At 48.2% G+C, this 13,704-nt stretch overlaps 1 protein-coding gene across 1 annotated transcript; it reads right to left on the bottom strand.

Moving 5' to 3' along the window:
• Nucleotides 1-3,878: 3,878 nt before the first annotated feature.
• Nucleotides 3,879-8,350, bottom strand: LOC136690786 (uncharacterized). The gene has a single exon (XM_066662768.1). It carries the CDS (start codon nucleotides 8,348-8,350, stop codon nucleotides 4,088-4,090), a length of 4,263 nt encoding a protein of 1,420 aa, XP_066518865.1. The 3' UTR covers nucleotides 3,879-4,087.
• Between the last annotated feature and the right edge of the window lie 5,354 nt (nucleotides 8,351-13,704).

Raw genomic sequence — 13,704 nt, 5'->3', positions numbered from 1 at the left:
GCAGTGTCTACTGAATTCAGTGGTTCCCCCAATGGATGAGATATTCAGACATGTTCAGAGGCTATGGCAAGTTGACCTGGTTCCTTGTCGGACAGAAAAGGAGGCGACCCGTTCAAAGCAGGATAGGGAGGCCCTAACACTGCTTGAAACTAAGACTATTCGTACAGAGGTGGAAGGAATCTTAAGATATGCCACACCATTATTGCGGCAGAAAACTTAGCCACTGCTGCAAGCTCCAAAGGAGTCTGTAATGCCTAACTTGCGCAGCACAGAGAAGCGTCTGCTGAAAGACCCAGTGCGGGCTGAAGCATACATAAAGGAAATGGAGAAGCTCATCCAGTCTGGCGCTGTCCGGGAGATCACTTCAGAGTCCAGCCCTAAAGGTGACTGTTGGTATATTCCCCATTATTTAGTCAGTCAGAATGGGAAGAACCGCTTGGTTTTCAACTGTTCCCATCAATATCTGGGTAAGAACCTAAATCAGTATCTGCTGCCAGGACCTGCCCTTGGGGTGTCATTGTTGGGAGTACTGGTGAGGTTTCGAGAACACCCCATAGCAATAAGCGGGGATATAAAGGGGATGTTTCATCAAGTACGACTTCTCTCTGATGATCGCTCCCTGCTGAGGTTCCTGTGGCGGGATTTAAAGGTGGAAGAGCCCCCGAAAACCTTTGAATGGCAGGTGTTACCCTTCGGTATCACCTGTAGCCCTTGTTGCGCTACATTTGCTCTGCAGCACCATGTTACTGCCCACAGTGTGCCAGAGGACGATGTCAGGTTCTCAGTGGAAAAATGTTTCTATGTTGATAACTGCCTGCAGAGTCTGCGCACACAAGAAGAAGCCAAACTGTTGGTGGATAAGCTTAGAGAGCTTCTAGCCACAGCTGGATTCGAGCTACGTCAGTGGGCTTGTAACATCCCCAGCGTTCTGCAACATTTACCTCAAGAAGCGCAGTCAGAAAGCCTGGAACTATGGCTCACCCAAGATAAAGCTGACTCCCTTGAGTCTATGTTAGGGCTCAGCTGGCACTGGCAGGCCGACACCTTAGGCTACAAGCATAGACCTGTCATCTATGACGACCCAACCTTGAGGAATATCTACAAGGTTCTAGCCACACAATATGATCCACTGGGGTTCCTCCTACCTTATACCTCTCGGGCTAAGGTAATCATCAGGCAGTTATGGGACAAACAGCGGGGTTGGGATGACCCTAACCTTCCCCAGGATCTGCTGCAGTCATGGCATGACTGGGAGTCAGAACTTCAAACCCTACCACTCATTAGTCTCCCTAGAGCATATGCCCCAATACAAGCACAGAATGTGGACTCTACCCATGAGGTCCACATCTTCTCTGATGCTTCAGAACATGTGTATGGAGCTGTGGCATATATGAGGACAGTCGATAAAGGAAATGAAGTCTACCTGTCTTTTATTATGTCACGGTCTAGAGTAGCCCCCAAACGGGTGCAGTCCATTCCTCGGTTGGAGCTTTGTGGCAGATGACACAGCAGAGCTGAGGAAGGCAGTTTTTTGCGGCTCTACTGTCGTGTCTGATTCTGCCAGTTTTGATGTCAAGAAACACAGTAAATGGCAGGAGCTCTTAGAATCCGTTGTTAAAGACAAAGCAATTAAGTCTGACTCCACTCCCTCAGCTGAGGATTATCGGTGGGCTGAAATTCTCATTCTGAAACAATCCCAACAGGAGTCATTTCCCGATGACTATGAGAGACTAGCTACAGGGAAACAAGTGTCGTCAGGAAGCCGACTTCTCGCTTTAGCGCCTGAGATTGATCCATCCACTGGACTTATCAGAGTTGGCGGTAGGCTGCGATGAGCTGAAACCCTAGATGAGTGCACAGTACATCCTGTTGTTTTAGACCCCACTCATCTTACTACTCACCTGCTCATAAAAGACTACGACCATCGACTACTCCATCCAGGACCTGAGCGAGTCTTTGCAGAGATACGCCGAGCTTTCTGGATCCTTCGTGGACGCGAAGCTGTCCGCCGTCACCAACATACCTGCCCAGAGTGTCAGCGCTGGAGGGCACAGCCGGCCATCCCTAGAATGGCTGACCTACCTGCTGCACGCCTCTGCCTTCACAAACACCCTTTTCATTCCACAGGTATGGACTGTTTCGGACCACTATTGGTTAAGGTCAGAAGACGTCCGGAAAAGCGATGGGGCGTCATTTTTAAGTGTTTAACAACAAGAGCAGTGCACTTGGATCTTCTTAGTAATATGGATGCGGATTCCTTCTTAATGGCTCTGAGGCGGTTCATATCTCGAAGGGGTAAACCAGTTGAGTTGTGGTCAGATCAAGGGACCAATTTCAAAGGAGGAGACAGAGAGCCAAGGGAGGCCTTTGCATATTTAGCCCCTAATCTGAAGAAGCAACTAGCCTGCCAGCAGATAAGTTTTCACTTTAACCCCCCAGCTGCCCCACATTTTGGTGGAGTGTGGGAAAGGGAGATACGCTCAGTCAAGTCTGCACTCTACACTACAGTGGGTGCCCAGACAGTACCTGAGGAAGTCCTATTAACGGTTCTTCTGGAGGTAGAGGCGATCCTGAATTCTAAGCCATTAGGCTATGTTTCAGCTGATATTGCGGATGCTGACCCAGTGACACCCAATAGCTTGCTCATGGGGCGGCCAGATGGATCCTTGCCACAGGTAGTATATCCTGAGTCTGAGTTGCTAAGTCGTAAACGCTGGGGACATTCACAAGTTCTGGCTGACCGATTCTGGGCCCGGTTTATTCGTGATTACCTTCCCAGCTTACAGGTCAGACAGAAGTGGCACTCTTCCCCCACTAAAATATCAGAGGATGCAGTTGTCATGATAGTGGACCCACAGCACCCTCGGGCAATGTGGCCCATTGGACGTGTCACCAGGGTTCATCGCAGTGCAGATGATCAAATCAGGTCAGCAGATGTGAACATCAAAGGGCAAATGTATACGCGACCAGTGGCGCGAATGGTTGTTTTGCCTGCACTTGCAGCAGGAGAAGACTCTATGTGCAATAGTTCAGATGACTCTTAAGCTAGTGATGTGATTGGAGCCTTTTATTGGGAGCAAATGTGTTACACATTTGGGGGCGGCTGTATAAAAGGCCCTTGAAATTAGAAAAGCCCTCTCTGCATTGGTCAGCATAAATGACAACGGCAGCCTATCGGGAGCCTCGGCTGCAAGTAGCAGCGCCATTTTGCAACAGTATGCAGTGAACAAAGGGACTGTGTAGACGTTTGATTTGGTTCCTAAAAGTTTGAACTTTTAAAAGAGTTGCTCTTGCTGGTTCAGTGTGGGTTTATTTTCTTCATTTGAGTCTGTGACACAAAGTAAGCTATTATGTTCATTCTTTGAGAATAGCTTAATTCTAATTGTAGGCTAGGTCTGTAGAAATGTAGTTTCAGTATCGATTTGTATTTCCTTTAATATTCATAGGTTTGGTCATATTTTCTGATATATTTTACAATATTGAGCTGTTCCACGTTAGTATTGATGGTGTAACTTGGTGGAAATGCACTAAATCTGTGTTCTTAATCGATTTCTTTGGTGTATAATTAGTTACTGCTCAGAGACTGTTGCTATTCTTTTTCTGTCCACATGGGATATAATCCCATTGTTTAAGCTGTGTAACCGTTAATGTGATGATATAGCTTGTGCTCTGTTATGATATGAATGAGTGTTGCGTGTATTAGCCTTCTTTATCCCACCATTTATGTGTCTATGTATGTGTATTGTGACGCTCTAAACGGTGGCGAGGGACCACAGGAGAACATAAGTCAGAGTTCAGCACTCAGCCATTACTTTTAATGCTCACAACATAAAGGGTTAGCGAAAATCTCAGGCGTTCAAAAGGAACCACGTGCAACGAGCGTCGGCGCCAGTCAATACGCCCGGGCTTCTCCTTCTCTAGGACAGCGGGGCGGCGTCCAGGGCGGCGGCCGGCTGCGCGTCCGCGCCAGATCAGTCTGCTCCAGAGAAGAGAAAACAGAATAACAACAGGTGGGAAGAGGGAGAAAGACCAGAGCGAAATGATTAGTCGAATCAGCAAAAAGTCAGTTTCGCGTGTCGACCAGCGATTACCCCCTTTCTCTCTCTCCCCCCCGGAGATCCCTCGGCGGTCTTTTATGTCGTCGCTTCCTCCCTGGGAAGTAGGAGGAGCTGGGCCCCGTAACTGCCAGGCGCGGGTGGTTTCTCACCCCGCCCTGAGGGGCCGATGGCTGGCGTGGCATGGAGCTGCTGGATTGGTGAGACGGCCCCCGGCCACATTCCCCCCCCCTTAGAGACACGTCAGAAAGAGGGCCTCTGGACGCCCAGCAGACCGGCAGGCGGGAGAGGGCATCTGCGTTGCCGTGTAGGACCCCTGCCCTATGCTGTACCCGGAACGAGAAGTCCTGTAAGGAGAGGAACCAACGGGTGACCCGAGGGTTGGAATCCTTGGCCCGGGCCAGCCACTGCAGAGGGGCATGGTCCGTGACTAGAATAAAGGGTCTACCCGTAAGGTAAAACCGGAGCTCCTCTATTGCCCACTTGATGGCCAGGGCCTCTCGCTCCAGGGCAGCATAGCGTTGCTCGGGGGGAGTTAACTTACGGCTTATGTACAACACAGGATGCTCCTCTCCGTTGAAATCCTGCACCAGGACCGCCCCGAGCCCCCGCTCCGAAGCGTCTGTCTGGACCCGGAATGGTCGGTTGAAATCCGGGCTCCTTAGGACGGGTTCGGAGGTTAGGCATGCCTTCAGTTGCTCAAAGGCGGCCTCGGCCTCGGGCGTCCACTTAACAGTCTCCGGCTGGCCCTTCCTAGTAAGGTCAGAAAGAGGGGAGGCAATAGAGGAGAAGTTAGATATGAACCGCCGGTAGTAGCCAGCCAACCCCAAAAAGGCACGTACCTGTTTCTTGGACCGGGGTTTTGGGCAGTTAAGGATGGCCTCAACCTTCCTTACCTGGGGCCTCAGTAGCCCTCGACCAATCCGATAACCGAGGTAGTGGGCCTCTGTGAGCCCCAGGTGGCACTTTCGGGGGTTGGCGGTGAGTCCAGCCTCACGGAGTCGACTCAATACCCTCCTCAGGTGGTCGACATGTTCAGACCAAGTCTCAGAGTGGATGATGACGTCGTCCAGATAGGCTGCCGCAAAAGGCAAAAGTGGCCTTAGGACCACATCCATGAGACGCTGGAAGGTGGCTGGGGCCCCATGGAGGCCGAACGGGAGAACGCGATACTGCCAGTGGCCTGCAGGGGTGGAAAAGGCCGTCTTGGGACGGGCCTCTGGAGTGAGAGCCACCTGCCAGTATCCCTTGGTGAGGTCTAAGGTGGAAATGAAACGGGCCTTACCTAGCCGATCGATCAAGTCATCCACCCTGGGAAGAGGGTAGGAGTCGAACTGCGAGACTTCATTTAGTTTCCTGAAGTCGTTGCAGAATCTCCATGATCCGTCCGGTTTGGGAACCAGGACAATGGGGCTGGACCATGGACTGTTAGACGGCTCGATGATACCGGCGGACAACATACGCTCAACTTCCTCCTCTATGGCTGTCCGGCGGGCCTCGGGGACACGGTAAGGCCGCTGTCGAACTGTCACCCCGACAGGGGTTCGGATATCATGTTGAACAACCTGGGTCCGCCCCGGGGTGACAGAGAATACGTCCCGGAACCGCTCCACCAACTCTACAAGCTCCTGGCGTTGGGCGGGGCTGAGGTCGTCGCCCCACTGAATCTCCGCCCGAGCTGAACTCTCAGTGGAGGCAAACCCAGAGACCTGAGGGATCGGCTCCACCCACTTTTTAAGCAGGTTCACATGATAAACCTGCTGGGTTTTTCTCCGACCAGGCTGGTTAAGGCGATAATTCACGGGGCCGACTCTTTCATGGATGGTGTAGGGTCCCTGCCAAGTAGCCAGGAACTTGCAGGTGGTCGTGGGGACTAAAACCAGGACACGGTCCCCCACCTGGAACTCTCTGGGCTGGGCAGGGCGGTTGTAGATGCACTGTTGGGCCCGCTGGGCTTCCTCCATATGCTCCTGTACGATCGGAGCTACCGCATCCACCCGCTGTTGCATTTCCTGCACATATTCAATGATGGAACGGTACGGAGACGGCTGCTGCTCCCACGCTTCCCTCACCACATCGAGAAGTCCTCTGGGCCTACGAGAGTACAATAACTCAAAGGGGGAAAAGCCTGTCGAAGCCTGGGGGACCTCCCGGACTGCAAAGAGAACATAGGGCACCAACAGGTCCCAGTCCCGTCCGTCTTGAGCAACCACTTTTTTTAGCATCCGCTTCAGAGTTTGATTGCACCGTTCCACTAACCCGTCTGTCTGGGGGTGGTAGACCGAGGTGGGGAGGTGTTTTATCCTCAGGAGCTTACAGAGGTCAGCCACCAGCCGGGATACGAAGGGGGTGCCCTGGTCAGTAATAATGTCTTTGGGAATCCCCACTCGGGAGCATAGCAGGAACAATTCCTGGGCAATCGCCTTGGAGGTGGCCTTCCGGAGGGGGACAGCCTCCGGATACCTAGTGGCATAATCTACCATCACCAGGATGTACTCATGACCGCGGCCAGACTTCGGCAATGGCCCGACGATGTCCATCCCGATCCGCTCAAAAGGAACTCCGATGATTGGGAGCGGGATGAGAGGGGCTGGCGGTGGTTTCTTGGGTGAAGTTAATTGGCACCTCGCACAACGCTGGCAGTAGTTCTTGACTTCTGCCTGGATGGAAGGCCAGTAGAAACGGGGCAGGATACGGGCCAAGGTATTTTGCCAGGCTAGATGTCCCCCCAGCGGGTGGTGGTGAGCCAGATGCATAACCGCGTCAATGCGGGACCTGGGGAGGACGAGAGCCTCCTGAGGCCCCTCTGGGAGTTGGCGTACCCGGTAGAGGAGATTTTTATGGACAGCGAAATGTGGGTCAGGAAGCGGACCCGTAACGTGGGGAACCCCATCCAGAACCGCCACGTTCTCCCAGGCCCGCTTCAACCGATCATCCTCCCTCTGCTCTCGGGCGAACCCTCCCTCTGCTTGTATCTGCTGACAAAGAGAGGAGAGAGGATTAATGGTACCCTGGCACTCACCTTCACCGCTGGCTTCTGCGCTATCCCCCTGGGGCCGGGCCAACAAAGCCGACCGGGCCCTGGACCGGCACTTGCGATGGTGACGTCGTTGCCGAGAGGGGAACTGGTTGTGGCCTTGGGCGAACCCAGGAAAATCCCGTCCCACGAGCAAAGGGACAGGGAGATCGGGAACAAGGCCCACGGTGAGGGGCCATTGACGTCCTTGCTCGCCCAACAGGACGCGGGCAGTGGGGAACTGCCGCACCTCCCCATGCACGCAGGTGACGGGTAGGGTTTCGAGGGAGGCCTGGAGCCAGGGAAATTCAGCCGGGCGGAGGAGGGTGACGGTACTCCCCGAGTCCATGAACGCCCGGACGGGCCGGCCATCTACATGCAGCAGGCGGTGGGAGCCGTCCTTCTGAAAATTCCCATGCACACCACACCCAGCAAGCCAGGTCTTCGCCGGCCGGGGAAGAGGGCCTAACTCGGGCTCTGTAGGCATCGGCTCCTCGTGCGGATTTGGAGGAGTGGGGAGGCGCGAGGGCCGAGGCCCTCGAGCCCCTTCTAGTTCCTTCGGTGGAGTCCGTCGTATGAGGAACCGATCGCGGCGCGCTAGAGAAGCTGCTTCCGGCCTATCAGCCCGCATGAGCCCGAGCATGCGCTCGGCTGCCTCCGTGGCCTCCACCATGGCCCGGGGATTGACTGAATCCCGCATGGCAACCGCCCTACGCAGGTCCGTTGGTAAGGTCCTCAGGAACCGCTCCATGGCTACATGCTCTGCCACCTCTTCTGAGCTCCGGAGCTCAGGGCGTAGCCAGCGGCGGGTGGTCCGTAGTAGCTGCAGCATCTGTTGCCGGGGGGTTTGGCCAGGCTGATAGGTCCACCGGTGGTATTCCATAGCGGCGGCCGCCGGGCTAAGACCCACTCGTGCGAGGATCTCCCGCTTTAGCTGGTCGTAGTCGTGGGCATGATCTGGTGCTAGAGAATAATACGCAAGCTGAGCCTCACCCGACAGAAAAGGTGCAAGTATTTCGACCCAGAGCTCTCTATCCCAAACTTCCCGTTCGGCCACTATCTCAAACGTATGAAGGTAAGCCTCCACATCATCTTCCGGTGCTAGTTTCATGAGGAGGTGGTGTGCAGCTTGTTTGGGGCTAGGCAGTGTAGGGACGGGAGGGGCCAGGCGGGTCGCAAGCAGGTCCTCGGCGAGAGCTCGTACGCCCCTCGCGAGCTCCTGTGTGGCTGCCTGGTGTTGAAGGCTGGCCTCCAAGAGGTGTTGGATAACTGGATCCATGTCGTAGATTGGGTTAAGAGAAGGAAAAAGAAAACAAATGAGGAAAAAAAAACCTTTTTTTTTTTTTTTTTTTTTTTTTTTTTTTTTTTTTTTCGTGATCCCTTAGGCGACCGCAGATGCCCGCATTCTCCACCACTGTGACGCTCTAAACGGTGGCGAGGGACCACAGGAGAACATAAGTCAGAGTTCAGCACTCAGCCATTACTTTTAATGCTCACAACATAAAGGGTTAGCGAAAATCTCAGGCGTTCAAAAGGAACCACGTGCAACGAGCGTCGGCGCCAGTCAATACGCCCGGGCTTCTCCTTCTCTAGGACAGCGGGGCGGCGTCCAGGGCGGCGGCCGGCTGCGCGTCCGCGCCAGATCAGTCTGCTCCAGAGAAGAGAAAACAGAATAACAACAGGTGGGAAGAGGGAGAAAGACCAGAGCGAAATGATTAGTCGAATCAGCAAAAAGTCAGTTTCGCGTGTCGACCAGCGATTACCCCCTTTCTCTCTCTCCCCCCCGGAGATCCCTCGGCGGTCTTTTATGTCGTCGCTTCCTCCCTGGGAAGTAGGAGGAGCTGGGCCCCGTAACTGCCAGGCGCGGGTGGTTTCTCACCCCGCCCTGAGGGGCCGATGGCTGGCGTGGCATGGAGCTGCTGGATTGGTGAGACGGCCCCCGGCCACAGTATATATACTTCTACTACTAGTTAATACTGTACCTGTCTGTTGTTCATTTCAGACTCAATTACTTTTCATCATTCTTCTGTATCTTTATCTACCAAGTTTACTGCTTAATATTCTCTGATTCAACTACAATGTCAAATCAGTCCACTTAATACAACAACATCCAGAATATCATCTTATGTCTCCGTGTCTTTGATGTCTTGTCCGACACACAGGAGTGTTTGCTGCTAAAATCTTAGTCTCAGCGCATTCAATAATAAAGCTTCATTACACCTGGTCAACCTCAGAGTGGATTGCCACCATATTTCCAACAATCTCAGATTTTACTCCATGTAGCTCAACTTTAAGGGAACCAAAAATCTCACTAAGTGCATTTTTCAGTTCTGATTTAATCACCGCCGAGATATCCGCTTTTACTGAGAGGAGAATCTCGGATTTGAGAGCTACCGCGTCCACTACAGGGATTCGGCCGAAGGCAAAGTAAATCCCGCCGAGGGACTTACTTGAGGTCGAGGCGGCGTTAGGCCTAGTACTGAGCGGGCCAGTATACTTATATTTAGGAAGTTTGTAGCCATAAGTCCACACAAACTTTGTCGCCTTACTTAGAGAGCACTTTTAGGAAACTTTAACAACATACCGTAATCCTAAGCGTCCAAAAAATGCTAAATAAAACAAAAGCTCGGCAGGAGCTCAAGTTCAACACGTCCTACTACATAGCGAGCTCTTGTGCGCCCCCGCCCTTTCTTCTGTCCTTGTTTGTATACTGATACAAGTACCTCCATCTTTTTAATTAGATCTGGGTTAAGTGTCCCCTCTACCGGCCATGGTTGGTCTATGTCAGGCCATCGCTTATAAAATTTTATTAAAGGATTATTTTTCTGAACTATATCAACAGGAGTAACCTCTTTTGAAACATTAGTGCCCATTTTTGGCATAATAATGTCTTAATATGTTCCCAGCTTACACTTAAAATATTTCTCTCCCTTTTTCCTCTGTTTATAGGCCACTATATTACCACAATCAACAGAAATTAAACCCAAATTGAATGTGCCTACTTCAGAGAAATCAAACCTTAGAATGCAATACAAATTCACACCACTAAATCTCCCCTTTACTAAGTAATATAATTACTAAGTACACCATAAACTTAGATTAAAAAAGCATTTTCTAACTACCTTGCAAATAAAGAATATACAAATTTATATAAGGCTCAACAAGCACTTCTACTTATGATAATTACCACTAAATATTTGCAGCCCCATTACACCTGCAGCAAATCTTAGATAAAAAAAAAAACCTTTCCCCACACAATAATTTGTCTTCATAAACCTAATTTATAACTCTTAATGGAATTATAATCAAATAAGCATGTTATCTTAAGAAAAGGAACAACCTGTTGCCGAGCTTTCTTTGAAAAAGACGTACTGTATTGTCATGTACAATGTCATGTACTGTAGCACAAATAATGGACTAAATGCAAAGAGATAAAACAAATCTATGAATTTCTAACTATTACTTTTTAATAATAAGACCTATTAATTATTAAACCTAAATGTATTAATGCAGATGTTTGTGAAAGATAGTTTGTGGATAAAAATATAACAGGCCTTTTCTAAAGTCTGCTCTGGGAAACTTCAAACTTCAACCCCTCTTTTTCTTTTATGGCCAACTGCCCACTGTTTGTGGTCCTCCACCGTCTCCGCTTGTCTCACACAGGATAAGGGAAAGAGACAAATAGAAATTTAATACATTGAGCTTAGTTTTTGGTAATTAAACATTCAATATGTTTATTTGTATTTTATTTACCAACACTTTAGTTCATTCATAACAATTTTATCCTTCATTAAATATTGTATGATTATTTTGCATGTCAATCAACTCCAACAAGTGTCTTCATTGGCTTGAGGTCTGAGTAACTCCCCCTTTTGTAAACAGCCCAGAGAAAGAGTCTAAAAGTGATTGATGGCAAACAAAAAAGTCAATCCTCAATAAAGCATGCTTTAACATCTGGTTTTGCTTTCCCAGTTAAACATAAATATGTCAAATACCATTCTATGGTCACTAGATTTAGTAGTTGCAAATTGTAATTTTAACATATAAAACCATTCCAGTGGTATGTTTGAAACCCCAGAAATCACCACTGCCAAACACTCAGAGTTTTCCAATATTCACACATTGGTAGTACTTTTACAATTATCAGTTGGCGGCTAATTAATTGTTTATATAAAATAAAAGTACTTCACAGAGATCTAAACACCAGAGATTATAAGATTCAAACCCCTTTTTCTGAGCAATAAATGTTAATTTACTAAACTCAAATGAAAATCAATAAAGCTCAACATTCAACCAAACAACACCATTCCAACACAAATATTAATTCGATCCCCTCCAAATTCCACCTTGTGGCAGTTCTCTCCATATAAGGCCATTAGGTAGTTCCACTGGCCAAACACAATTACCCCAAACAATGTTCCTCAATTTTATCAAACTATTGCATTCAAAGAGAACCCAAACAAATTACTGCTCCACCAACTCACTCCCACCCACTATGTTAAATTTATCCTATATTTGCCTTTTATTTTAGATTATTGTATTTTTATATCTCTGCTGTGCTCACATACAACTCCACACAAGGACCACACCAGTTCAAACGCACACAATCTCAGGAGCCCAAACCTCTGCACAGCACTATACATCATATAATTTATACATTCATTCATTCATTATCTGTAACCGCTTATCCAATTCAGGGTCGCGGTGGGTCCAGAGCCTACCTGGAATCATTTGGGCGCAAGGCAGGAATACACCCTGGAGGGGGCGCCAGTCCTTCACAGGGCAACACAGACACACCTACATTCACGGACACTTTTGAGTCACCAATCCACCTGCAATGTGTGTTTTTTGGACTGTGGGAGGAAAGCGGAGCACCCGGAGGAAACCCACGCGGACACGGGGAGAACACACCAACTCCTCACAGACAGTCACCCGGAGCGGGAAACGAACCCACAACCTCCAGGCCCCTGGAACTGTGTGACTGCGACACTACCTGCTGCGCCACCATGCCGCCCATATTTATACATCTATATTTTTAATTTGCCCAAATAACTATTATTTTCTATTTGAACCAAATCAATGTGGCTCCTTTTCTTTTCCAATACTAATTTAATCTTTAATTCCCATGATTACACCTTACAGTTTCCCCAATGTACACTCTTAATTACAGACAGACACTTTTGTCCGTTGTGATTCCCCTTTAACGCTAATTATTACACGCAGCTTTATAACTTCTCTCTCCCTTTTCTATTCTTAGCATCTAAAAACATCCTTCTGGAGCTCATTTTCTATTGTTTTCTTAATTTACGGTCTCCCAGAAGGTTCATTTAATTTACTTTTTTAATTTAATAAAACGTCTTCTGTTCAAGGCTCATTTTGGAATTATAATTAAACAAAGCTCTCTTATTTAGGGGTTCAGGAAATCATTTACAATAACTGTCCTGGAACGAAGCTTTTACCATTACAAATTTCTTTCCCTATTAATTTCTAAATATCTCATTCTTCATCACATTTCCCCACTTTCTTCACTCTGACACTCTCTGGACAGAGGTGTCCTTTACACCCCTTTTTCTAAACACATACACAGAAAATGTATGGCTCTTTACAGAGCAAGTGAGAGACCAGCTCTGCACACACATTCATGATTTACCAAAAGAAGAGAGGAGGTGGCCATTCCCCACATGCACTTCAGCACTCACAACCATAACTCTTTCCCCTAACCATACACACACAAACACACACACACATAGTTACAGACTGAGAGACAGAGATAGAGGATGAGGAAGGGAGGGTGAGAGACACGCTCACACAAACACACACACATACAGAAGGACACTCCCCTTTTATTTTTTCTTCACTCACCTAGACACATAGACACATCACTTCCAACATTTAACACAATTCCAACGTTTATCCAACATTTTCCACAAAATCACACTTTAACAGCATGCTTTTAATTCCACTGCCGCTCCTTATTTCCTTATTTTTTATTTTTAAATTATGCTATGTTATGAGGTGTAATTATTCAAAGAGAGGCAGCATCAATACAGTGTTCGACAACAGTGTTTCGAGTAGGAAATTAAATCTCAGATCACACCTCCATTTTCTCGTCAAACCTAGTGAATTTTTGAGGATTTACGGCCAGTCTAACCCACCTCTACAGAGAGGGCTTTTAACCAAATAGCGGCTTCTTAATCTCTTGTAACTCACTATTATCTCTTTTCCTTTTTTCTCTTCTATTACTTCTCTTATATTACCTGATTTCTCTTCTATTTCACTGTTAACCTTATATAAATTTTAACCAAATGCCACTGGGCCGCAGGGCTTCTTACTATTTTTAATATATTCCAATTCCACAATAACTCAAAGCTTACTTTCACACAGTGGCCAAATACATCTTAACACATTATGTTACTAATTAAGCAATTCTACACTTATACTTCAACTTTTCCTTTCCTTTTCATTTTTTCCTTCTGTTACATCTGCTTCTTTTCCTTTTACACTTTTACCTCATTATTACCTTTTTCCTTAATTTCTATTTTTCTGTTCTATTTTTCTGTACGTTTACCCAAGTTTAGAACGAAGAAACTCCCCTAGCACCATCAACACAATAGTGTATACACGAATGAGTCT

This window comes from Hoplias malabaricus, chromosome 3 (assembly GCF_029633855.1).
Source record: "Hoplias malabaricus isolate fHopMal1 chromosome 3, fHopMal1.hap1, whole genome shotgun sequence".
Classification (NCBI taxonomy): domain Eukaryota; kingdom Metazoa; phylum Chordata; class Actinopteri; order Characiformes; family Erythrinidae; genus Hoplias; species Hoplias malabaricus.
The sequence above is the reverse complement of the archived record's forward strand: the minus strand, read 5'-3'. Positions and strand labels throughout refer to the sequence as shown.